This window comes from Neopelma chrysocephalum, unplaced genomic scaffold (assembly GCF_003984885.1).
Source record: "Neopelma chrysocephalum unplaced genomic scaffold, ASM398488v2 Primary Assembly neopelma1_91, whole genome shotgun sequence".
NCBI lineage: Eukaryota > Metazoa > Chordata > Aves > Passeriformes > Pipridae > Neopelma > Neopelma chrysocephalum.
This window is the reverse complement of record NW_020897753.1, coordinates 5824780-5851288: the sequence shown is the minus strand read 5'-3', so window position 1 is coordinate 5851288 and position 26509 is coordinate 5824780. Positions and strand designations below refer to the sequence as shown.

The following is a 26509-nucleotide window of genomic DNA, read 5'->3' as shown; positions in this document are numbered from 1 at the left end:
ACTCACACACACGCACACGTCACTCACACACGCACACATCACTCACACACACACACACGTCCCACACACACACACACCACTCACATACACGCACACGTCACTCACATACACACACACGTCCCACACACTCGTCCCAAGCACACACACACACACGTCCCACAGCCAGACATCCCACCCACACAGCCCCATGTCCCATACACACACCCCACACACACTCTCACCTCCGCAGTTGTTCCTTCTCTCCTGGGAAGGATCCAGTGTCGGCAGTTGGGGAAGAGCTCCAGGGTCCAGTTGTCACCTCGTGGGTGCAGCTCCAGGGGGGCAACAAGCGTGTTACACACACACACACACATCCCCCAATTGTCTTTATTTCACACATATCCGCCAAATTGTCTTTATTTCACCCCCCCAAAATTGTCTTTATTTCACACTCTCCGAAATTGTCTTTATTTCACACACACACCCCAAATTGTCTTTATTTCACCCCCTCAAATTTTCTTCATTTCACACCCCCCCTCAAATTGTCTTTATTTCACACAACCCCCTCAAATTGTCTTTATTTCACACAACCCCCTCAAATTGTCTTTATTTCACACAACCCCCCCAAATTGTCTTTATTTCACCCTCTCCCAAATTGTCTTTATTTCACCCTCTCCCCCCCTGCCTTTATCCCCCCTGTCTCCCGTGTCCCTGGGCTGTGCCCGAGGTTCATTCCCTGCTCTCTCTCCCGCAGTGTGTTTGTGTGGCGGTGCCTGTGAGGAGCCTGTTCCTGCTGCAGGGGCTGGGACAGCCAGGAAGGCCCCGGGATGGTGCCTGGGGGGCACCTGCAGAGCAGCCCCGGGACAGCCCCAGGGCCTGGGACGGAGGCCGAGGTTTGCAGGGAACCCTTTGGGGCCCTGGGAGGCCAAAGGGGGAACAGTCCCCTCACGGAGCTGCTTTGGCCCAGTCCTGTGCTGTTCAAACCAGGGAGAAAACACTGAGAAAATCCCGGGCCCTTCCCTTCCCAAATTTCAGGCCTGGCCCTTTGGGCAGGAGGGGGAGGCTCTGACCACACCCGCTGCCCAACCCACCCGGGGGCCCCCAGGACAGCTGGGAGCCTTTCCCGAGCAGGAGGGGGGCACTCTGCAGCTTTCTGGAATTGGATGAGCAAAGTATCACCTTTTTAAGTCCATTTTGCTTTTAAATACATACATTTGGCTAAATTTCTATCCATGAAGTGCCTTGGAATACTTTTCCAGCAGTCTGGGCTCCAGCCTTGCCTCCCACCCCCTGCTTTCCACACACGGTGCTACGACTCTGGGCCCAGGAGGGCTGAGCCACCCCCTGCTCCAGCTGGACTGACCCCAGCCCTGGGCTCTGCCTGGCCTTTAGTACCTCCCCAGGGAATTCCAGCAGCATTCCGTGCTGCCAGAGGGACCAGCTGCTGGCACTGCCCCGGAGCAGGGGGCACACAGGGTATCACACCCGGGCACACTCACCTCCACACCCACACCGAGGCTCATTCCCGCAGAGCTCCTGCCCTCTGCTCTTCCTGGGAAAACGTGCTTGACAGGGAGCTGCTTCCACAGGCAGGGGCCAGCCAGAACGTTAGAAAAAGCCCCCAGGGAGCCCTGTTTCCCGTTCCAGAGGGGCTCCCTGGAATGTCCCTGGAGGGCCCTTGGGCTCCTCTCCCCATCCAGCTGCTCCTGCTCCCGGAGCCCCTCGGCCCAGCCCGGGCACTGGGGCAGCTGAACTGAGCCCGGAGCTGCCCCAGGGGCACTGGGACCACAGACATTCCCAAAAGGAAAGGAAAGTCACTCTCCATTTGTTACAACCTTCTGCCAGAACCAAAAACCCCCAGGGACGGTGGACTTGGAAAAAGCAAGTTCAGCTTTTTCCACGGGAACTGTTCAGAAAGGAACAGCAAACGTGGGCAATGTCAAAACTGGCATTTAAGCTACTTAAAATTCCTGGGGTGGAACCACTACCGGATCTTTAAATTACCTTTCTTTGTTAATTAAAATAAATAAAGGCTAAAACAAACCATGTAGACTTACTTACATTTAGTCTTTGCAAAGCAATGCTAAATAGTGCTTTAGTCCCAGTTCAGGACAACAGGCTTTGAGCTCTGGAACCTTCCTGCCAAGGCCACTCTGCTGCCACTGCATGGAAAAGTAGCGAAAACATCCCGTTAAAGGAGTGGATTCCTGCTTGTTTAACACACAAAGTGCTTCAGCAACCTCCAAGAATCCCCTTTTTTTACAGCTGAATTTCTGAATGCCTTTTATGACTGCACAGCAGAGCAGTTGGGCACACACAGACAGTCCCTGTGCAGTCTGGTTTTAGGGAAACCTCTGGGATCCAATCCTGTTCTGTCACGTGGGGACATCAGTGAGCTCCTCTGCTCTGCTCTAATCAATCATCTCTGCCTTCCTTCCACAGTGATTGTATCCCAAATAACTGCAGTTGTGTGGCAGAACTAATTAATTAATTAATCAAGTGATGTGAAAAGTACCTTAAAGCAATAGTGTGTGTCAGGAAAACACAGTCTCTGTTTCTCTGCTCTGGCTTCACGTATAAAGTGTTCCAAGGAACGCTGTATTATACTGTAAACTAAAACATTAATGCATGAATTTATATTTTCAATGGTCAAGATGCCATTAAAGGAAAATCTCTGTCTCAAATAAATTTGGATACAAGTTTTCCATGTCCAATTCTTAAATCCAAATAGCAAGTTGGGACTTGCTTTACAATTCCCTTCCAAGCAGAAAATGGCCTCCAACACTGTGTCAAAACCCAAAGAAATCAAGACCCCTCAGACTTACTGGGAGCTGGAGCTGGAGCTGCCCAACCTGGTTCCAGAGCCGGGAGAGGAGGAGCCGGGAGGAGCCGAGGGACACGGCTGGAACCACCTGGAGCCACCCCACCACCTCCCAACAAACACAAGGGGTTAGAGCTGCCTCAGACACCAAAGTACCCAGGGCACGTTATGTCTAGAAGCTTTATTGAGACTCGGGGTTCTGGGGTTGGGGTTTTTTGCAGTTTTGTTGGTTTTTTACATCTCACAATGCATTCCACAGACTTAGTTCAGTACAGCTCAAACTGCAAGTGTATAAATGTTCACTTCTCATTTCTTGCATAACAGGACAGGGCTTAAAAGTTTCCAAACAATATTTGCAGCATTAGATACTCGGTCCACAGATTATCAGAGCCTGAGAGCTGGAGAATTATTTGCTCAAGATCAACTACTGTACATTTGGGCAACAAAGTGGACACTCAATCCCACATTTACCTACAGGTCTCTAGGGTTTTTCCCTTAGAAATGAGGCAAACTCAGAGAACCTTAAAAACACTACAAGGCTTACCTGAAACACGTCTAAAAAAATGCATCAAAGAAGGTTTTGAGGGCTCAACTGCAGGTTTCCAAGTGCCTCACAAGGAGCATTCCTGCGTCCCAGCTGGCCCAGCATTATGGGCCTGTGATACAGATCTAAAAACCACATTTAAATACATTTATATATTTATAAATTAAATTTTAAACTTCCTCATGTTGCAGCCTTGGGGGGACACCTGCCCCTCACAATAAGGCAGAGCAGGCTACTCCAGTCAATCATCTGTAGCCCTGATTGCCAGGGCTTCAGATCCTGTCAGTCCAGGCAAAAGCAGAGGATGGATGGGACTTGCCTCTCACTGTCCAAAGAATTTAACACACAGATTTGTTATCTGACTGAGGGGATGAGCATTGTCTTCACCTGGATGCTACACCCCCCCCCTCACACACATATTTATAGAGATTTCCTGAGCTCTGCTTCTTTAGACTCTCATGCAAAAAATGAAAAAAAAAAAAGGTGTTTTTTTGTATAAAAGCTACAGATAAAGTGAAAGACTTGTATGGTACCGGCAAAGTGGTTTAGGTAGTCATGACAACCATGTCAGTGCTTATAAAACTTCCCTTCTTCTTAATCTCTTCTGCAGTTCAGATAACACACATGTGAGCTGTAAAAACGAGGATCTGAGCTCCAGCAGTGGAATGAGAGGCAGAATGTCCATAACACCAAACCAGGGGGAGCTGAGACACTCACAGTTCTCTGGGGTCAGGAATAACAAGTTCTGTCCACTTCCCAGAGGGGCTCCCCAGTGTGTCCAGGCTTGAGAGAGACCAACAGCCTTGTCCCAGATTCCCCCAGGGAGGGAGGGAGAGGGTTAACCCTGATTTTAAGGGAAGAGGATCAGACACTAAACACACATATTATAAATGCAGTCAAATTCCCATGTGTTTAATATTTCCTTCAGCATCTGATGCCACGAGGGCTCTGCTGCTCTGGGACTCCTCCTGCATGATTTGTGGGTTCCCAAGAATCAACATCCCCATTTTTCTTTCAATCTCCTCTGCTCATTGCTTTGTCACTTGGTTTCCAATGTGGGAATTTAAAACCCCTCTCAGCTTTAGCATTCAGAGGTGGAAACCGAAGCACAGCAGAAATAAATACCCCTCTACACCCAGGGAGAAGTGAAGGATTTGCTTCCAGCAAAAAGGGAGTGACTGCTGTCAATGAGACAAACCATCACCTCTCCAATCAAGTGATAAACTCACGAAAATTGCAAAGCTTTAAAGACCCAAACCTGCCAAGAGCCATGTGGAGCTTCAAAGGGAAAAACAAGGTTGGCATCTGGACTCTTTAATAGCTGGATTTACTTACATGTACCATTATTACTGTTAAGTAGAAGTTACTGATAAAAAAATAACTCAGACTTGTCTTTTATAATAAAATAACTCTGGTCAGCAGGTGCATTTTTTCTCCTTTCTCTCAGCTGTGAAGAATAATTGTGCCACGTGTAAGAATGCCCATATTTTATATGATACTGAACTTAGAAGGTCTCCATCAGCAGTGCTGGGGAAAGAGCTCCATCTTCTGGGAAACAGCCCCGCGGTGGCCAGGGAGGGACAGTCCCCTCGTGTCCCTTCTCCAGGAACACCCAGCAGATCCCAGAGGCTTCTCAGAGACATTTCCCAGCGCAGGACAGTTCCTCTCAGAAATCCATCCCTGCTTTGCAGGTGGCAGGGCTGTTAAAGCAAAGAAAGGGGACTGAGTAAATCAAGATTTCCCAGCTGATCCACTGCAATAAAAGCATCTCAAAACCACCAGTGGGCACAGCAAATACACCCGAGTAACCCAAATCCATGGTCAAACCGGTATAAAATACAAATATCCCTGGGATAGTCTTTGCCACAAGCAAAGTTCCAGAGTTCACATGATGGGAATCAGGGATAAAACACAAAAATATTTACCAAGGTTAACACAGACCAGCAAATACCCGAGACATCTTCTCCAGCAGGTAAAGACTGGAAGTTACCTACAGTTCTATGAAGTGGGAACAAATGTCCCATGGTTTGGGACATCAGATTTAACAGTGTCTAAGTGGCAGTTTGGGATGGAAGCTTTGCTTTTCTTTTGAACTCCAAAGCATCCACGTGGTGAATTTTCCCATTCCCATCAATCCCAAGTGCATCTGTCCCTGCCCTGGTGATGCCAAGGAAGCTCCTTGGATAGGAGTTAGTGACTTAGAGCTGTGTCATTCCATCAGATTCCGCTTCAGCCATGGAAAGCTGACAAAGTCCAATAAGCAAAGAGCTGAATCACCTTCCTGTGAACATTAATGCCAATAGCTGAGAACTTTCTGTTAATTAGGTACAAACCCATGACTTTATTCTTAGATACTCAGTCCTTTTTGTGCAGATTTGACAGCACTGCCATAACCACCTCCTCCTTTAGGTTCCTGGGACTTGCTCATTAACTACAGAAAGATCTGGAGTTATCTTCAAGGGGAACTGATCTTATTAAATGTCTCCACCTTCTTTCTGTTCTTCCAGAAATAATGAGCCTGAAACAAATCCAATGCAGAGCAAGTGCCCTGGTTGGTCCCAGGGAGTTGTGCATCGTGTTCCTGCACTGACCTGGAGGGAGGGGACTCCTACCAGGCAACAAATGAGGACAAATAATCCTCAGAGGAAGGCATCTGACACCAACTTTCCCACCTGAGGACCACAGGTGATATCTTCTCCTTGTATTTTGGTTATGGGAAGTTCCAGATGACTATGGGAGCTGCTCCCTCTGTCCAGAGCTGGAGGTCAAGGAGGCAAAAAGCCTGGAATACCTGCCAGGCCCCTTGGAAATGGCAGTCTGGGGTTAAGCTCTCTCTGCAAAGGCAGGGAGAGGTCAGACCTGTCTGGCTTACCATCCAAAAATAACTTTTTGCCAAGCTTTAATCAATGAATATCAAAAGACTTGCTGATCCAGACTATAAAACACAGTTTCAGCTCCTCATCTGCAGTGCAGTCAGTTCTCTGGGACATGGATCCACAGGGAAACCCCACTCCAGCTCCAACAGAATGTCCATAAAGAGCAGACCCCTCTAACAGAGATTTCAGTAGCACTCCACAGCAACGCTGAGGTGGCTTTGCTGTTCCTACAAGTCACAGATTCGCAGGAAGAGGCAACAGTTGGCTTTGCCTGTTTATTATCCAGGAGGGCAAAGATAAGGAAACAAAAAGAAGAGAATTCCCAGCACTTTTAGAGCAGCTGCTTTACTGCCCTGAGACTCTGCTGCAGGATTTACCTGCACCTTTTCCCAACACAACTTCTTGGACAAATCATCCCCTGGATGCTGCATTTAATCCAGTATCATTTTTAATGAATGCTTGGGATGGTGTTGCACAAAGAGTGATCAGACACAGCTTTTCAAGTGACAACTCTCCCCATCCCCAGGGATTCAAGGCAGAATTCTCTTCCTCTCTCCAAGGCCAAACATTTCAATTACCTTTTTCTCCCTGCTGGTTCCCGTGTTGTTCTTGGCTGGGGGTGTCCTGGTCAAGCACAGCATTACCTGCAGCCACACTTCCAACAGTGTGTGCCAGGCCTCTCCCCTTCTCCAGAGGGAATTCCCACTCAGGGGCCTCTCACAAAGCTTTGCTGCCTGTTTGCTCTGTGGTGTAAATGATGTGGAGCACACAAAGCACTCAGAGCCACAGGCTGGATTGCCAGCAGGGGATAAGTACCCGGCACATGAGGAGGGAATCCCTGTGGAGAGCTGAGCCAACGCCCTGCCGAGAAGATCCAGCCACGTTTTCTTCCCCTCAGCTCCTGCATCCATTACTCCACAGATGTTCAAGTCAGGTGGTCAACGATGAAGAATAAAAATTCCAATATTCACCTTACAGTTGAAAGTGCTGCAAGGCCTGAGCAGCTGATTGCAAAACAAGGAATTAATGCTCAGCCAGAGATGCTGCTGTGTCAGACACCCTCCAAGCGCCGTGGGAAGCACAAGGTGTCCTGGAATTCCTCGGCACAATCCCTAAATGTGGGCAGGAAGGAGGCAGCCCCCCCTGGCTCCGAGGTGTCCCTGACATATGGTGCATTTTGCCTCGTCTGGGAGTAATTTTATTGCCTTTTTTTTGCAGAGCTGTTCTTTTTTCAGCGGGGCTTCAGAGGAGTGATAATTAATTTTAAAATAACCACGGGCTCCTTTTCAACTTTTCCACACTACCAGGAGAGGCCCCCACTGGAGCACATCCACAGCCAACTCTAATTAGGCACTGCCTTGCTTTCCCAACCTCCAAACAGGCCTTTCCTCAGAGGATGGAAAATTTAGTCAACTCCAAGGTCCCACGTAGGTCAAGACTTCTTTTAGATGCTGCCTCTGCATTTCACATCCCACAGGGACAGGATAAAGGTGCTCACACTTCCTTTTTATAGGGACAAGAGAAGTGCTGAAAGGGGAAACTGAGGCACGGAGAGGGGACTCGACCTGCCCAAAATGTAGAGACTGAACACACAAAATACAGATTATGAGTCTCCTGGCCCAATGTTTGCTTCCTCTGAATCCCCAAGGATCTGAAGAGAGAATGACATGGTTTTCCACTTTTCCGAGGAAACAGTTGACTTCAAACCTCTGGGACACATGTCCCACCAGGAAGGTCTGACCAAAATCAGGAAGCCTGAGCAAAACCTGAAGTGCCTGAAATACAAGGCTTTGGAATAGAATTCTGAAAGCCCCAATACTCTGGGTCATGCCCTGACCACTAAAACTCCTGGAAAATTCACACCTACGACACCTTCAAACCCACAACTATTATTGACAACTTTGCAAAATCCAGGATCACAGAATGGGCAGGAATGCAACACACTGGTTAATTCATTCTTTATAAAGACTCTTGGAAAATCAGCTCCCTCAGACACTCCCCTCTAGTGCCAAACATCTTTTTTAGACCTTCTACTGCTGGACAAGGGTTTCCAAGTGGGAATTAAATCCAGAGGCTAAAGTGCACTGCAGTTTGCAGCCCCAACATCAGGTGTTCACGTGGCAGAGAGACACGGAGCAGGGTCTGCCTCTGGAAGGGAAACCAGGTGGAAAAGGCACCACAGCAGGTCCAGGGAAATCTCAGCAGAAAAGAACAGTGCAGTATGATCCCATCCCTGTGCTTAACATTCCTACCTGCTCGTTGGACCAAACTGGAATTCCACGCAGGAATGTTTTACAGCAGTAATTTCAAATGTGGGTTGTTTCACTCCCATCTCGATTCTGTGGGAAGTAAACAGATTAAAGGTTATTTTCACCCCCTCCCTTCATTCTGGTGTATGTGAACCAACTGCAGGGCCAAGGGCTGAGCCCCATTGCTCCTGTTTAACATTTTAGGGGAGATCAGACTGTTTAAAGGGTCACTGCCCTCCCCCTGAAACCTTTATCTGTACACACGTTTCTCCAAGGCAGAACAAATAAAATCTCTGTGTCAAACAGCTCAGTGCCAAAAGCCCAGTGAGTCATATCCTATAAACTACAGAGATTCCCAGGAGCTTTGGGGGACTGGAGCAGGAGCAGCACGCAAACAATAAAGCAGAAAAAACACCCAGGATGTGCTTTCTATTGTGATTATTGAATGGCCACACTGCAGACCGTGCAAAACCAACTTGGCTTTTAAGTTATTTTCACTTTTTTATGTATAATAAAATTTTGGGTAAAAAATGAAGAGCCCCAATGCCATTGCTTTGAGCAAAGCACCTCCACGTGCCCCACAAGCTGCAGAACAGAGGGGTTTGCAGCAACAAACCACAAATGGTCACAATATTTAAACCAAAATTCCTACACCCGTAATTCCAAAGTCACTCTGAGTTTATAAAGATGTAAGAGGAACCATAATTAATACTAAATACAGCCTGGATAACTCTACAGCCTTATAGCTGCTGTTTCCAGGGAAATGCTAATTACAAGGGATCTTTTCTGGGATAGAATGTAGTTTTACTGCCATATATGTGTAAATAGTCTACTTGAGCATCACAGACAAATCCACCTCAACAAACCCACAGGATGAAATGCAGTTTGTGTTATAAAAAAAGAAAAAAAAAAGAAAAAAAGAATATTGTCCCAGTCTGATGTTCTGTGGCTGTGCCACTTGTCTTCTAAGAATAAGTGGTGCTGTGAAAAGCATTTTAAAAAGCTACAACCAGCAATTTAACAGCTAAAAACTGGCATTTTAAAAGCTAAATTGGCTTTGTCTTTTGAGACTTTTGGTTGACTAACAAAAAGTTTCGGTAGAAGAACCACAGATTTTGCATAGAAGAAAACAGAGAAATGAGTAGATGTGGATCCCACTGGAAATGGGAAGTTATCACTTGTTCCAGCTTTTCACAACTCCATGAAAACAACCCCCCAGGAACTCAGGCGACTACTGCAACTGCAAACTCAAAGTCAAATGTTAATTCATCTCTAAATAAAGCCTGATTAAATACTAAGAGGTCGATTTGCAAACCAGCTTCCAAGGTGCATAATGAGCATGGTGGCTGTGCCACACGTGTATTTTTAGCTCTCCCATGTGTCACCTTTCCCACACCACGGCACACAATCCTACATCACCTCAAGGCTCCTCTGCTTTAATCCTGCACTCCTGGGCACTGCAGAGGTGAAGAAACGTGGATCCACTGCACAGCTGAGGCTGGACAGGACCTCAGGAGTAACCTGGTCCTGTCTCCTCCCTAAAAATCCCCCCCCCTCTTTATAGGCAAGGCCTGTGTTTGGGACAGAGACAACCATCCAGAAAAACCCTCTATACAAAACAAGGTGCAGCAGTTCTTGTTCTGCAAACTCTCAGTGTAAATCCAGGCTGATTTTACTGACTTCAGTGAAATCCTTGTAAAATGTTACAGACACAGTGAAAAGCCTGAGGATGGATGGGACACCAAAATGCTGCAATGCTGGATGGAAGAAAAGTCCAGCAATAGGAGTGGGTTTGTGGGGTTTTTTAAAATCCTGATACAGAAAAGTACTTCAAAGAACAAACTCTATAAACACTTCAAGCATTCAACTGATTATGTCTCATGGAAACCAGTGCAACTAAGGATATAAGACATGTGTTTTAAAGCACAAGAGTAAAGTTTTTTCCTAGAATTGGCTTTAATCCCTGTTATTTTTTTTTCCTACCACAGTTTTCCAGCTGTTGTCATTTTGGCCCTGTCCCTTCCAGGGCTTGCCTTACACGTTCTCAGGAGCATTTCTTTATACCAGCACATGGACATTCATTGTTCCATAAATTTTCCTAGGTTTAAAAATTGCATTTTTTTGATTCTAAGGAAAGGCAGGAGTCCCTCGAAACCTCCCATATATGCTCCCAAAAGTGAGAGGGAAGATGAAAAAAAAAAAACCCTAGGAAATAAAGGGAAAAAAAGGAAATAAATGATGTTTGGTTAGGGATGGGAAGAGCTGAATCCTCCTCTCATGAGCTGAGCCTAAAGCTCTGCCCACAGTGACATTACACAGATGGCCAAGTCACCAATTACAGTCCAATTAATCTTCACTTATCCCAGTAGGAATTAAATGATTCCAGGTGTGGTTTACACAGGATTTCAGCAGCTCAGTGCTGATCTCACAACAGAAAATCTCCTAAATGCAGGTTATTCACCCAGTGTGGGAGACAGAGACACCCAAAACTCCTGAGGAGGCTGCAGGGGGTGAGGATACACCCTCTGCCTGCAGACATCTCTAACTGAGGGATGGAGCCTTTACATCTTTACTGGGAATTATAATTCCCCCCAGACATGGGAGTTTGATTTCCCCAACAGCTTTCTCTCCTCTCAGCCCAGTTGTGCAATCTCCTCTCCCTACAAGCAGTTTGTGCTCGTGGAACTTTCCTCCAGTTCTTCACAGTCTTGACAGCAAAGTTTGTGACTAATAATTAAAGGCTAATGTTTGTCCTCTTCCCAAACTACTGAATTACAGCCACTCTCTGTCTCCATTCCTTTGAAGTTCATTAAACAAAACAAAAAAAAGACTTAAAATCAGCAAGGTTCCCTATGTTCCACATGCTTTGGGATAAACAAGAGACAAGACAAGACAAGTGCATTTATCTAATTTAAAATATATATATATATACTTGCCAAGCAGTTGTGACTGCTACAGCTGTTCTAAGCCCAAATGCTACAGAGAATCTCCAAGAATCAAACTAATTATTTCCTCCAGTTTAAGTGCATTTAAGGTGTGGCAGTTCCAAGGAATTAAGTCAAAATAGGTCAGCTGAGCTATTGAGAAAGACACCAAAGCACAGAGCTTCCTGGAATGGCAGAATGAGCCTGTTCTCCTGCCACCTGAACACTCTGTGTCCCTCTGCATCCCCAGGGACTTACAAACCCCTCACATTTGTGAAAGGGTCACAGCCAGTACCATTTCAGAGCTTGGATTGTGGGTTATCCCACAGAATTCCAACACTTCACCTGGCAGTGACCTGCTCTCCTGACACACCCCCATGGTTTCCAATTCCTCCAGTTTATCCCGAACCATCTGCTGGTCACAGGCTCCAACTAAACCAAATGTGCTGTCCCAGTTCTCTTTGGAATCCACAGCTCTGCCCTTTTGTAGCTGCTGTGCTCAGCTCTAGAGCATTTCCTTGGGGTGCAAACCCCCAGCCTGAATTCAGAGCCTTTGCTCTGATGTAGGGAAATGCCACAGCAGAGGCAGAGCAGAGAAGAAAGAGGGTCAAATCCTTAAAACAGGGGCCAAATCCTGCTTTCACATCTGCTGCCACCTCTGTGCCACGAGGAGGTTCTTCATCCAAACCACTGCACTGACCTGCAAACCTTTACTGGTTGGATTTAATAGAGCAGCTCTTTAAAACCATCCATGAGGGTCTTAATACTCAATGTTTTTGAAAGGGACCCATTCATGCAGCATGAACTGAAAGCACCCAAAACATCAGCAACTGTCACAGCTCCTCGGCCAGACCCGTGGGTTCCTCCTGGAATTCACTCCCATGAATTCTCAATCCTGATGTCCTCATTTCCATGCTGTCAGCAAACTGAACCTCAGGCCCTCCCAGGAATATTTACATCTTACATCCTCTGTTACATTCACTTCAAGTGATTCCAAACAGCACTTTGCAAAATGACACTTCATGGCATCATCTAAAACCACTCTGAAAACAAATTAGAGCCCCAAAGTTTCCCCAGCAAGGGTTTGTCTAAAGGCCACCCCTCACCAACATTCACCTCTCAAACCTGCACTTGAGCTCTGGCTCAGCTCAGGGAGAGCTTTAGGAAACAAAACAAGAATCCAAACAAACCCAAACTGCTGAACATTCCTTAAGCAAGAACATCTCGCTGTTTCCTGAAGTGTCCTTGATATATTTTCCCCCAAAGTCTCCTTTATCACTCGTTGCTGCTTCATTTCCTGCTCTTGCTGCCCTGAAAGGTCTTTTCTTGGTGTAATTCAACAGTAAAAGACTAAAAGCAAGCAGGTAAATCAAAGGCACGTGACATTCATTATAGCAATCTTTCCCTCATATCCTCCCATGTAACAAAAACCTTGGCAAAGTCTGGGAAAAAAAAATCCACTCTGCAGTTGTTTAATTTCCTTTTTTTTTTTTTTAAATACTTGTGATATGTCTCAGTTAGAAAAAAACCCTTTAAATGCCAAAGTATCCTGATGGGGAATTTGGATTTTGGGCTTGAGATGAGCATGTGGGGATGGCAGAATGGTGTCAGAGTGTGATGCCAGGCTGGGATGAACCCGATACAGCAACTTAGAGATGCAGACTGTCAAATTTCCAAAGGCTCCTTTGATCAAAGAGTTTTTCCAGCACAGCTTTTAATCCCTTCAAACCTGAATAAAGGTGAGAGCTGGTAGCTCTGAAAGCAGCTTGTTACATCCTGGCACCCAGCCTGTCCTTTGGTGTTTTCAAGAGGCAGGATAATGTATCCTAAAAAGGGTTTAATTTCTGAAAAACAGATTAAAAAGAGCCCTTTCCCCTGCTATTTTTCAGACTCAGAAAGCCTGGTATCAAGTCTGGTGTAGCACAGAATTACTCCTGCTCTGAATGACCTTTGCCAGGGCTGGAAATTTGCTGCTTTTTCAGAAATTAAGCACTTTCTAGGGCACATGGAAAAATCAGACATGGAAAAAATGCCAAACTCGTGACAACCACCTCCTTCCTGATGCCCAGTGTTTGTGACATCCCATGTAATGTCATCTGGGTTAAACCCATTCATCTGGAATTTCTCATGCATGTCTCTGCTTCGACTGAAGACATTTAAATCAGATTTGATATTTAGGCAAATTAATTGTTAAACAGCACTTGAAACATGTCGAGTTTTACAATTTTAATGTTGCTAAAAAAGCTCATTGCAGCAGCAGCTGGTGTCAGCCTCTCTAAATGTGCTTTACAGGAGAGAGATGGATTTATATAATTGACTTTAAGCACCTTTGGACAGTTGGATCAGTTGCTAAGAAAACCCGTAGTGGACTCAAGCAATGCTTATTAACTAATGTTAATTATATTAACTAATTGTGAGGGGGTGGAATGGGGAGTCAACATCCACTCCCAGGCAGAGCTCAGGTGCTCCACTTCTTGCAACTCCCCGAATTAAAGTTCCCACAAATACAAAGTGAACATCCATGGAAATAATTGTGTGAACATGGAGCAGGATTTTTAGCAGGTTGTTTAGAAATGGAAATATGTGGCTGAACAACATGGCCTAGGGGCCCTAATAAATGGGGTTTCCAGATCTCTCTCCTGCAGTGGTACAGTTTGGACTTGGTCCCTCTGCAAGGGTATAATTAAATATTCCTTCTCCTCCGTGTTAATCTGACCAGTTGGAAAAGAGTTATTTCTTTCCTAAAGCACAGAGCTGCCCCCTCTGCAGATCCTGCCTGCAAAGAGCTCTGAGAGCACCCAACCACAACTGCTTTAATTATTATTTTATATTATTATGTTATTCCCCAGGCCCCGCTGTAAGATGCACCAACCTTCTCCTTCATCAAGTGATGCTGCACGAGCACAAATCTTCCAGCAGAGCTGACTGGTTGGGTGGATCTCAAGAGGGAAAGGTCATGAGGAATTCAGAGGGGTGTCTGGAAAAGCAAGGGAATTTTGGTCCTGCAGACAGAGCTGTCAGCAAGGTCACACCCATGGAAGTGGCTCTGGGTGCCAGGTGCCAGCAGGAAGGTGCTGCTGTTAATGGAAAGGGTGGTTGGGTCTGTATGAACTCCAAGGCCTCGACTGATTGTCAGGAGCATTTGCCTGGGTCTCTGTGCAACAGGAAAATTATCCAAAGAAACTTCCCCTGTCTCCAGAAATGGGTCTGTCTGAGCATCCAGCCTGGACTGCATCCAATCCAACAGCTAAAGGCTTGGGAAGTTCAGGCAGTCTTGACTTGTGTAGTTCCATGTTCAGAAGGGAGAGAAAATGGTCTGGGGGTGAAAATTTCAGGTGAAGTTCAGGCAGTTTGTTTAATCTTAAACTACTCAAACTCAAAGATCCATAAAATCCCCTCCTAAAACTTATTCTAATATTTGCATTGCTGTGTGGGGAGTAATTACCAGAGCACATTTATCTGAGGTTAATTGGTCATCTAGACCATGCCCTGCTGCATGTTAATTCTCCTGCCTGCCTGGAATGTGGTAAAAAAATTCAATAATGAGAAAGGATTCACTTCTCCATGTTAATGCAACATGTCCTGCTCTATTCCAGGATATCAGGGGTCCCATTTATGTGCCTGAGCAGGATGGAAGTGGATGCACAACGAATTGGCTGCATTAATGAAGTTGAATTAGGCTTTAAGCCTTACTTAGCACAAGGATATTAATCCATCATTACAGCAAAATGTTTTACACAGACCTCTCAGACCTCCTGAAAACAGACTTTTCACGTGTCAGGAAACATCTTTGGCCATAAGAAAACGAATCAAAACCAACATGGCTCAAAAATTGCTCAGAAATAAGTATTTTCCAATGATTCTCTTTTCGGTATTTCTTGTTTAAAAAGCTGCAGCTCAGACTTAACACAGAACAGGTTAATACACAGTCAGTGATGCAATGAGGACTTCCCCATCCAGAGAAAGAACTTCTCACCCAGAAAGTCCCATTGCCATTACCACTGAATTTTCATTGAGAACCTGGTCTGAAGTCATCCAAAATTAATAACAACTTATGATAATGACAGGTCTTAAATTACCCTGAGCTTTGTGATCCAAGGGCAGGTCATTTGTAACCAGATAAATATTAACTCGGCGGCACCAGCACCTAAAAGAACCTTCTTTCTTCAAGTGAATTTTAAATCCCTAAATTTTCACAATGGAAAATGTTTTTCATTCATTTTTTCTCCCTTTTCCCTTTAAATTGAGCCCCACTTTCCATTTAAAAGCACCTGGCAGAAAATGTCACAAAACATAACATTACAGCCACAGCCTCAGCCACTCTAAGTAAGAAGAGCCTCCAGAAGTCAAAAGTTATGTCTATTTATACCAACCCAGAAGGAAATTTTATTTTCTCCCCCGTGTTATTAAATCAGATAATCCCAAAGGATTTTGCTGGAGTGCAAAGCTCTTATTGTGCCTTTTGCACTCCGTTGGCTGCATAGGACATGTGGAAATGAAATTGGAAGCTATCTCCTGCAACATCTAAGCCCTGCAGAAACCAAGTTTACTGTTGTTTTGTTTAAAGCCAATTTACACAAACACACCCTCAGCTGCTGGATAAGGTGCTAATTGCAAAGTTCAGCTCCCCCCCCCCGTTAAATTCACCCGTTTTTCTCAGCAGAATTATCTTCCAATATTGATTTTATTTGGTCAACCTACAAAAAGAATCATGGGCTCAGCAAATCTATCCCAATCTGTATATTGTTTAAGTAACCCCAAATTTATGAGTGATGAGGGAAAACTGGGTGAAACTCAGCAGGACAAGGCACAAACTCAGGCTCAGGCAGCAGCAAAGTGTTCTGGTGTAACTGTGTGAAATGAACTCGCTGAACACCCACCCAGGTGATCTCAGACTAAAGCTCCCACACAGTGACAAAAAGGAGGAATTAAAGCTACGGGAATTATTTTCAAACTGCAAGCTGCTGGACAAGGGCCTAATTACCTCATTTGAGAGGCTGAGCAAAGGCTACCAGAGCTGTAACAGAGTCAGAAAGGCAAACTGGTTTGAAAAGGATTACCGGGGTAATTGGGGAACAGAAGGAAATTGGGAACTGAGAGACTTTGGATGGATTAGCCAAAATAAAAAAGAACAGAATTGCCACTCTAAGTGGGACGGAGGGAAGAGGAGGGAAAACAGCTCCACAAGTTCAAGTGGGAGAGCTACAAAAGTTCCCAGGATTGAATGCTCCTACACAAGTCAGATTGGGAAAAATCCAACCCACCAAACCCAGCCTCCTGCCATGAACTGCTGGTACAAACGGGAGGGTTGCCCCTCCTGCAGCAGCAGGAAAGGGGCTGTGCTGCTCCAGCAGGACTCGGATCAGCAGGACAGGCAGCTCCCAGCAAAGGCTACCAGAGCTGTAACAGAGTCAGAAAGGCAAACTGGTTTGAAAAGGATTACCAGGGTAATTGGGGAACAGAAGGAAACTGGGAACTGAGAGACTTTGGCTTGATCAGCCAAAATAAAAAAGAACAGAATTGCCACTCTAAGTGTGACTGAGGGAAGAGGAGGGAAAACAGCTCCACAAGCTCAAGTGGGAGAGCTCCTTGAAAACCCACCCTGCACGTGGGCCATCAGTTCCCAGGGATTCACTAGGAACAGGCTCTGTTTGGGCAGGATGAATAGAACAGTGAGAAGCCACAGAATCCCAGGATTGAATGCTCCTACAGAAGTCAGACTGGGAAAAATCCAACCCACCAAACAGAGCCTCCTGCCATGAACTGCTGGTAAAACCAGGATGGGTGCCCCTCCTGCAGCAGCAGGAAAGGGGCTGTGCTGATCCAACCCCTTGGACAGGCAGCGCCCGGGAAGCAGCAGTGACACACGCCCAGAGCAGGGAGGAGCAGCAGACACAGCTCTGCACTAGCAAAATGCCTTCAGTGCCATCAATCCCAGTCTCCAGTTTTCCCCATGACCAGGCCTGGATTTGCAGAGCATTCCAATCTCCCACTCTCAGTATTTCAGGATGACAGAGGCTGAGCTCGCAGCAGGAAACTATTGCACGGTTGATCAGCGCTCTGAGAAATGATTCCTGAGTCACAGCCTCCCACCTGCTCCTTGAAAACTCACCCTGCACACGGGCCATCAGTGCCCAGGGATTCACTGGGAACAGGCTCTGTTGGGGCAGGATGAATAGAACAGTGAGAAGCCACAGAATCCCAGGATATGCTGAGTTGGAAGGGCCCCACAAGGACCATCCAGTCCAGCCCTCAGCCCTGCACAGGCCCATCCCAAGAGTCACACCCTGTCCCTGAGGGGATCAGCCAAACACTCCCTGAGCTCTGGCAGCCTTGGAGTTGTAATTTGTAAGGATACATAAAAGCACCAGTAGAGGAGACCCAACACCATTTTATCCAGGCATTTGCAGGCACTCTGTGCCCACCTGAGTGGTTACCACCTTCACCATCCCCTTGCCTGTCTTTTTAAGGGTTGTGAGTGTTGTTTTCCATAAAACTGTTCCCAAGGTCACTCCAGGCACTGCCCAGGTGAAGTGACTGGTTTGGGTGTCCTTGGCTTGGCCCTCAGGTGGCAGCTCATGAGAATTAAACATGGATCTTTGTTCTTGCTTTCCGAAGGAGCAGAATGGATTTTTCCCAGGAACAACCCTCTTTAATCAATTTTCCCCTGCTATGAACAAGTTTTCAGGCCCTATTAAACCAGCAAATGCAGCTTTGGGCACACCAGCCTTTCTTCTGGCTGAGCAGGCAATAGCAAACTTCAAGGAAAATGCAGGTTAGACACAGTTACTATCAACTAATGATGTCAACAAATTATACAACTGCCCCTGGAAAAATCAGGGAATAACAACAAACCCAGTTACAAATGACAATGGCAATCACAGGCTCCTTCCTGCTGTAATTCCTCTCCTCTCCAGGGATATGAGCAAAGTAAACCAAAAAGCACCTTTTCTTCCTTCTTTTCTGCCAGAAGACCTTCATCTCATTCCCAGCTAATTGAAAGGATGGGACCCATTGGCACTAAAATTACCATTATTAATTACCATAATAATTACTTGTAATTATCCTGACTCCAGTGACCACATTTTTTCAGTCCTTTATAATGTAAATGTCTCACAATCCCATAGGATCGTGGGAAACCCAACCAAACTAGCAGTGTTGTGAATTACCTAGGAACAATTCCTACGGCAAAATCAGTCCTTGAGGGGAACATCCAATTATTAATTACATTTATCAGGCACTTGGAATGCTCTGCAGTCACTCCCCACTCCTGATGTGCCGGGTTCTGCCAAGTGCCAACCCCTTCCATGCTCTGCTGTGAATCCATATGGATGTGTAATATCCACACTCACCCCAACATGGTTCATCCTGGAGGGAATTCCATTCATTTCCTCAGCGGTTGGGAAGGTGCAGCACTCCCTGGCAGCTCATGGTTGACATTTCCTTTGATCTCACCCAAGTCCAGGGATGTCTTTCACTCCCAACATCCAACTGAGCCCGTTTGTTTGACCAGCTCAATGTCCAGGGCCTAGAGGGACACCAGGATGAGACAATGACAAGCTTGCAGAACTCTCAGGCTATTTAAGAACTACTTTTTGAGTGAAAAAAACCCAAACAAATCTTAAACTCATTAACAGGGTCGAGATTATTATTTTTTGTTTTTTTAATTTTCATTTTAAACATCCTGCAAAGGATTCAGGGGCAAACACCAAACTCAGCTTCCTCAGACTGGTGCAAAAAAACCAACACCATGAAGATTTACTCAGCAAACTACATGTAAAGCTTCATTTCTTTGCAGTTGTTTCATGATGTAACTGCCACAGATTAAGACACAACCCAGAGCACCTCCCTGAAGGATTTATTTCCAGCATTATCAGGTCAGGAAGTTAAACAGAAAGAACCAAGTTAAAGAGCTCTTTGACCTGGGGTCGGGCAAACCCCATTAATTTTCACTGGCCCATTTACAGGGAGCAACTACAATGGGCCAGAACATCTTGGTGTGTTTTGGAAGAACACGAGGCTGGAAAGGAACAGAGTCTAAACTGAACTAAGGAGGGATGCAAACCAGGCAGGAATTGGGAAACCCCCCCTGGATCACCTGAGAAGCCTCAAGCATTTCTGATGTGTTTATAAAAAAGTCTCTGCAGTTTTAGACCCATTATTTTCACTGACATCCCTTAATGCAGCACCTTATTTTCTGCTCCTGTGTCGATAATTACATGTTGCCTGGTTAATGCTTATTAAAATAAGAATTTACTTCAAAAATATTCAGTTATTTTGGCTACAAAACCAGAGGAAGGAAACAGAGGATGGGATGAAGGGGGGCACAACAAGGCAGCAATTCTGCTGTCAGCTCTTTGCCAGCTTTTATCAACATGAGAATTCTTTACCTGAGCTCCAGGTTAAAATTATTTTGAAGAGTAATGAAGAAATTAATAAAGAATTAGATTCAGAGCTTAGTTTATGAGCAGATTAAAAACACTGCCTCCTCCTGGGAATCATAAATTGCCTAAAACCCCAATTTTTTCACTGGAATTTGCCTTTATGGTGCCAAGCTCCTTGCAGGAGCATGTGAGGGGCTCCTGAGCAATTAGAACTTCAAAAATTGGCTTAGACCCAAGGGTCTGAATGAAACCAGAGAGGAAAAGATGTGAACAGGAAAAAACAATGGTTTGAGATCTTTTAGATACATCTTTACAGAATTCAGGGAGAATTACCTGAGGGCTGGACTGGGAGAAGGGTGTTGAGCTGGTGCATTCTGGTTACTTCTCCCGTGTTTGTCCATCTAATCCCACGGATGATATTCCTGACTGGAACTGCTTGGCTGAGCCAGGCAAGCAGGGTTTGGCTGCAGTCCTTGCTGTGGATCGGCTCAGGGTCAAGGAGAGGGGAATGATATAAAGGTTAAGGCAAGGATTTAACAGAGCTGCTTAAAAAACAGAGCAAAATGGGAGAGAACGGAGCTAAGGATGCAACTTGAGAGAAGGAAACACTGAGAAAATGTGGGCTTCTCCCTACAAAGACAATACCAGGGAAGTGGATCCATTATTTCAGCACAATTCCTCTAAAGCACCTGTTGGAGCTGGGATCTGACATTAAACAGAGCTCAGGCTGTGCTGGTCAGGTGTGAACCTTCAAAGACAGAACCAGCCCCACGTTCTACCCGTGCTTGGGATGGAGGAATATCTGAACATCTGCAGGGAAGTTTGTTTCCATGGATACTTCCACCTCTAACCCCGCTGTGTTCCAGTTAAAGTCCCTCTCAGGTTTGGCAGAGACTCAACATTTTGATGAAATTAAATTACTTTGCAAAAAATACAAATGAGGAAAAAAATTCGCTCGATGGGGCAAAGGGGAAAGAAGGAGAAGGAGAAAGATGCTTTTAATTGGACTAAAATTTCATACCCAGGAAATTTTAAAGTAAGGAACCTGGCAAGACAATACCTGGATCGACGTGGAGGAAAACACTGGAAATGTTTAACTGGAAAGGAAACAAGGGGTATAGACCTCAAGGGAAAAGAACAGATCCAGCAATGTTGTTGTTATGTTGGCTGGTGCAATTTAATCTCTTTATTAATGAACTGGAGGAAAAAATCCAACTGGATATTGATGAAACACAGAGATGATCCCAAACTATAAAGCATGGAAAAAAAATATCAGAAAGGGGATAATTTTGCTCAGACAAAGATGTGCATTAATTAGAGCTGAGACTATAAATAAAAATTAGAGGTTTGATCATCTGTCTGTATGTAGGAGATTCCCAAGTGATTTCAATAATTAGATCTAAACTTTCAGGCAATATTTATTGCTAAAATCGAGATGTAAAGGAAACGAGGATTAGACACCGAGTGTGCTTCATAACATAGGCAATGAAATGAAGGAAAGAGGTTTTTCTGTGGTCAGGGCGGGCACAGAACTTGCAGAAATGGTTGTTAGACAAAAGAAATAAATAACTTTCACTGGCAGTAATTAGACAATAAAATAGCTGATGGAAACTCAGCAAAAAGATAGAAAAGCCAACCTTCAACAAAAGATTCTTCCATAAAGGAGGCGACTGTGTTTAGTCTTCTATTCAGGGGGCATTCCAAGCCTCCTATCAACCATTTAGAATTTTAATTTCACTGCCTGTCTAGTTCAAAGATGCCATTTTAGATTTTTTCTTCCTTTTTATTCTCATGCAATTGACCTTTTTACCATTAAGTGGAACAAACCTGCCAGAATCAGCTACAAGAGAAATCGGCTCTTCAGCCACTGCAAAAAAGGCAGAAACCATCTACAATTAATTTACCACTGAAGTTACTCACATCCCACCTCATTTGGGTTTAAAAAAGAGAAACAATCACCTGCCTTTGTTAAAAAATACTGGATTGGCTCTCCAAATGGTGAATGTGCAAAACTGCGTTATTTTTCAGAGTTGTTAAAATAGAAAATTGCTTTATGAGAGAGTCTGAACTGCAGCAAGACCTTCAAATCCTCATCCTGGCAGGTCCTCACTAAGGGGAAGCTTAAATAGGTGAAAATACAGACAGGTCGTGGCTCTGGGGCAGGTCTGCAGGTTCAAACTTAACTGGGCTCCCGTGGAGAGCCAAGAAGAGCAAATTTGCAATTTTACCTCCTAAAGTATAATCCAAAGTGCAGTTTTTATGACGGCCATGACTCAAAGGAAGCCAAGGCTTTTTATTTTTTTTTAAATAATGCATAAAACTAAGTAACCAACCCCAAGAAATCTGCTTGGGGTATAAGATCAAATCCAGGCCATCTGTGCTGCCAGTGGAAGTTCTGGGGGTTTGAAAACAGGGAAGTTTAACAGAAGCCATTTTGTGACTTTAACTTCAAGGCATTGATTAAAATACATCAGCCTTAAGTTACTGCTGTATTAAAATACCCCAGGGGGGGTAAAAATACAAGTATCAACACATTTCAAATCACTGTTTGCTACTTTACCTGTTCACTTCCAGCCACACACACTGGGGTCACGTCTGTGCCATTGGAACCTGGTCACTTCTGAACTTCCAGGTCACTTCTGAAAACCAAACCCAAACCAACAAAACACTATAAATTAGAGGAAGAAAATACCAAATTTTTTTACCCAACGAATCCGAGTTTTCCAATATATAATTATATACAATCTGAACTGCACCATTAGGCTTTTAGAAATTGCTCTGTTTGTTTGAACAAATCCTTTGGGCTTCTTTTGCTTTGTTATTTTCCCATCTTTGTTGCCTGAAATGTATTTATTTTGTTTCATCACGTTGTGCTTTCCACTGCCATTTCTGAGACAAGCAAACATATGGATTCTGTGCTTTTCCAGGGAATTTAGTCAGAGGGAAGCCATCAGCTGGGAGCACAGTGAACAAAATTGCCAGTGGGATGATGGATATCTCCTGACAAGCTAAAAAGCAGATGGTTTTTGTTTCTATTCCAACCCAGACAGCAGAGAAAACTCCAACTGCAATATTTTAAACCACTGAGGTTATTCTAAATAAATGTGGTTTCTATTTGGATGATCAGCCCAGAAAAATCAGGCACTTTTTAAAGCTGGGTTCATCTACCTTTGAAAATAAAAATACTGCAGCATTTTAATTGAAAGGAATCAAAAGTCTGTGTTACCCACTCCCCACTTCCTTATTTTATTTTTCTTAAACAACAATCTAATAAGGAATCCTTAACTAAGAGGTGACCTCTTACCTCTAAAATCCCATCTCTAAATAGGATTACGGGCTCAAACATTTTCTTCACAGTTTCCTTCTTTGAAGAAACCTCTTAAGTTTTCAAATAATAGGATAACCTTAAAGGGCTTTGAACAACAAATGACAACTTGCCATGAAAAATAGGGGGGGAAATTACTAAAGTGCCTATTTTGTATAAAAGGTCAGTGCTTCTGATGTTTGCAGAGCAAAAGACACTGTTTTAGCCAAACAAATCTCGATATTAATGAGGATTTCAAGGCCAAGGAATGTCTGTTCTGTCCAGCAGGGAGCTGTACTCTCCACATTCCATCTTTGTGGCAGCAGCTCCTGAATTAGTTTAGTGGGCCACAAAAAGCTCTTGAAGAGGTATCGGTGTCAGATATGGAAGGGCTCTGGTGGAGCTGCCCATATATCCAACACCAACCAGCTCCACAAAAGCCTCTGGAGCAGACCAAGAGTAGAACTTTTATATCCTCAAAGACACCTTTAAAACCAGAGCAGTTGGTGCTGGTCTCTAAATAAAATGGCAAAGAGCTCATTCCTGCTGCCACAGGAATTCCCTCTCCCTCCAACACCAGCTCCTGGTGGACACAGTTCGGGTGCCAGCTTGGGACAACCCCACTGAGGTCTCTCCTCTTCTGTATTTATGTTTCCACACATGACTCTGCACATTATGGGATCTCAGGGCTGTTGCTATTCTCTAGAGACAGGAGAAAAGTGGTGAGGAAAGATAAATGTGCCAATTTTTCAGCTGTTTTATGACCCAAACTCCTTTCTTTGTGTCCCGCGGCACAATATCATCGACCTGATCTCTGCCCACGGAGCAGGTTTGGATCAGACTGTCTGTTCTCTTATCAGTCTTTGCTCTAATTTGCCTGGTTATTTGGAGCCCTTGTACTCACAATTCAACACACAAACTCAACTTGGCATAAATGGATTATTTATCAATTGATGATAACTGCTGGCAGCCAGGCAAATATCACTTGCTTATAAAATGCCTCCAAAACCCCGAGGAAAGAGTGGCTGGAGGGTGTTTCTACATCCCTACGGAAAATAAGGGCTTTATTCCTCCATAGTTACAATTAGGGAAAGCTGGAAGTGCTTTGCACAGTTAGACCAAGCCCTGCAACTGCCTTAATTCCCACACAACCAGGCAATAACCCAGTGCCAAGGGCAAATGTCCTGATTTCCTTGCCAGCCTCAGCACCAAAGCAGGGCAGGATTTGTTTTCCTTCACACCCACAGAAAACTGGCTTTGCAAGCTGCAAATTTAAACTTGTACAACGTTTTGAACCCACCCACGATGTCACGCAAAGCAACCAGACTTCCAGCGCACGTGTTCTTCGGGAGATGCTTTCTAAAAAGAAGCTGATGTTTTTACTCCTAAACTCATCCATTACCAGTTAATCAGAGGCATCTGAATCACTTCAGAAGTGTAAATATCATTTAAATTATTATTGCCCCATGTCCCTGTGCTCTGCAGGAGCTGTGTTTAACCAGGTGAGCGCTGACAACCCTGGAAATTTGGGGTTTGACACGACGTGAACAATGAAACTGGAGATTCAATATGACTGATTCATCTGTTATTGCCACTTGATGTATGAGGACTTTTCATACCAGAAACCCGCGTGCTTTAATTACAGTTACACTGTGCGCTGTAATAACTCCCAGTTAAACCCTTCAGCTGCACAAATGAGTGGTTATCACACCTTTTCCACACTGAAATGAGAGGTAATTGCAGTTACATCACCCTGAGCACAAAAGGGCTTTTTTTTTTTTGAGTAATTAATCGGCCATGCTGCCTAAATTACCCATTTCATGGACAGATGAAGACTAAGGAGTGTGTCAAAAATCTCTGCCAGGGGGAGTCATACAAATATGAACCCACACAGCACCATAGAAATGCTAAGTACTAAACACTTTCCTATGAATGGGGCCGATGCAGAACACACCAGACTGGCCTTTGGAATAATTTCACATATTTTTGATAATTTCTCAAATAGGAAATGAAATAATTAACAAGACCACTTCCTATGTACTTCATACAATCTACATTATGGTTCTTTGGTTTTTCTTAAGGAAGTTTCACACAAATGAGATAAATAACTTTCACATATTTGTTTCCCCCAATCAAGTTTAAATAAATGAAATTCATTAGTTTCATTTAATCAATAAATGAAATTAAACTGCTTATGATCAGTGAATGTCCATCAGAAAGTCACCTGGAGTAAATGGTAAGGATCATTCAATATGTGGCTAATTTTAATCCCCCTCAGAAGGCCAATAATGAAAAGAACAAGACCAATCAAGGACAGCAGTAATTGAGATATCCATGGGTAAATAATGGATCCATTTTTATCTCACCTTCCCAAGGTACTGGAAAGGTACTGCAGGCTCACAAGTCAGAATTTATGATCAGACTTTCTCTATGACATGTTGAGATAAATTCCACCCTGTAGTTTTGATCATTCCATATTTCCAGACTAGAGACAGAACACAAATACCCTTTGAAACTGTAAAATTCCTGCTCCTGGTGTTTAACTCCCAGGTTTACTGCTCATTCTGTTGAGACTGGAAGTCAGAGATTCCACCTCACTCTGATTTTCAAACATGTTTCAGCTTTTGGTGAAAGTCACCCTTAATTTAAGTGCCATGTCAGAAGTGGCTCCTCTTTGGGAAAATTCAGCAAACCCACCGTTATTTTTGTTCAATTACCTTCAGAAAAAGTAGAATATGACCCTTTGAGAGAAGCCTTGTGATGGCAGCATCGAGATGATCTTACCTCCCTTCTTCATAAGTGGGGAAAAATCGATGAGCTTGACTACATTAATTTACTTCCACCTCAGCTCTTGTCAATACAAACAAATTATTCTACCTGGAGCTCTGTGCAGGGAGGTACAGATACAGTCAATAACTCAGCCGGAAATGCTGCCTCAAAACTGAAGCTTTTCGGTGTCTAAATCCCTGTCCCAAACTCTGGATGTTTGGGATGGAATGCACAGGTCACTTCTGGGTTGGTTTTCTAGACCTGTGAACACCAACCTCCCTCCACTCCTGCACACGAGGACACCCAGGCCAATTCCAGCTGTCCAGAACCCAGGATTGCTTCCCTCCTGGAAAGTACCTTTGCCATTGGGATATGAAGTTATATTCCTGCATTCTTAGTGCAGCAATCCCATTGCTCCTCTTCACAGCAAGAGGTAATTTATGGGGCCTCTAAATGCCACTTCTGGACATACAAAAAGACAGAGGAACTCCAAGTCTCCCACTTTCTCAAGTGCATCCTGCAAGTCACTGTATAAAAGCAGCCAGTGCTGTTCTCTGCTTTAAGAGACTTTGATCCAATTGCCCAGGACCAGAAAGACAACTGAGGAGTCAAGAAGCAATACAATAAATAGCTCTGGATTTTTAATCCTCCAACACACC

The 26509-nt window shown here is 44.5% G+C and overlaps 1 protein-coding gene and 2 long non-coding RNA genes across 6 annotated transcripts in view; 1 reads left to right on the top strand and 2 right to left on the bottom strand.

Annotated features, from left to right (window-relative positions):
• Positions 1-2011, top strand: part of LOC113972361 (echinoderm microtubule-associated protein-like 6) — an 11280-nt gene extending 9269 nt beyond the window's left edge. The window contains exon 6 of the mRNA XM_027693340.1: positions 734-2011. Within this exon, the coding sequence (XP_027549141.1) occupies positions 734-758 (25 nt within the window). The 3' untranslated portion in view covers positions 759-2011. The remainder of the gene's footprint in view (positions 1-733) is intronic.
• The window catches only part of LOC113972362, a 12653-nt gene extending 9190 nt beyond the window's left edge, over positions 1-3463 (bottom strand). Inside the window, exons 1-2 of one of the 2 annotated variants that reach the window (XR_003535868.1) lie at positions 3345-3463; positions 2041-2592 (exon numbers count right to left, since the gene is read on the bottom strand). This is a non-coding gene — a long non-coding RNA (uncharacterized LOC113972362). Of the gene's footprint in view, positions 1-2040; positions 2712-3344 lie in introns of those variants that run through there. The other variant, XR_003535867.1, reaches the window with a different exon arrangement.
• Positions 3464-4775: 1312 nt separating this feature from the next.
• The window catches only part of LOC113972363, a 75574-nt gene continuing 53840 nt past the window's right edge, over positions 4776-26509 (bottom strand). For 2 of the 3 annotated variants that reach the window (XR_003535870.1, XR_003535869.1), the window contains exons 4-7: positions 20111-22416; positions 18746-18921; positions 8473-8559; positions 5509-5625 (exon numbers count right to left, since the gene is read on the bottom strand). This is a non-coding gene — a long non-coding RNA (uncharacterized LOC113972363). Of the gene's footprint in view, positions 5045-5508; positions 5626-8472; positions 8560-18745; positions 18922-20110; positions 22417-26509 lie in introns of those variants that run through there. The other variant, XR_003535871.1, reaches the window with a different exon arrangement.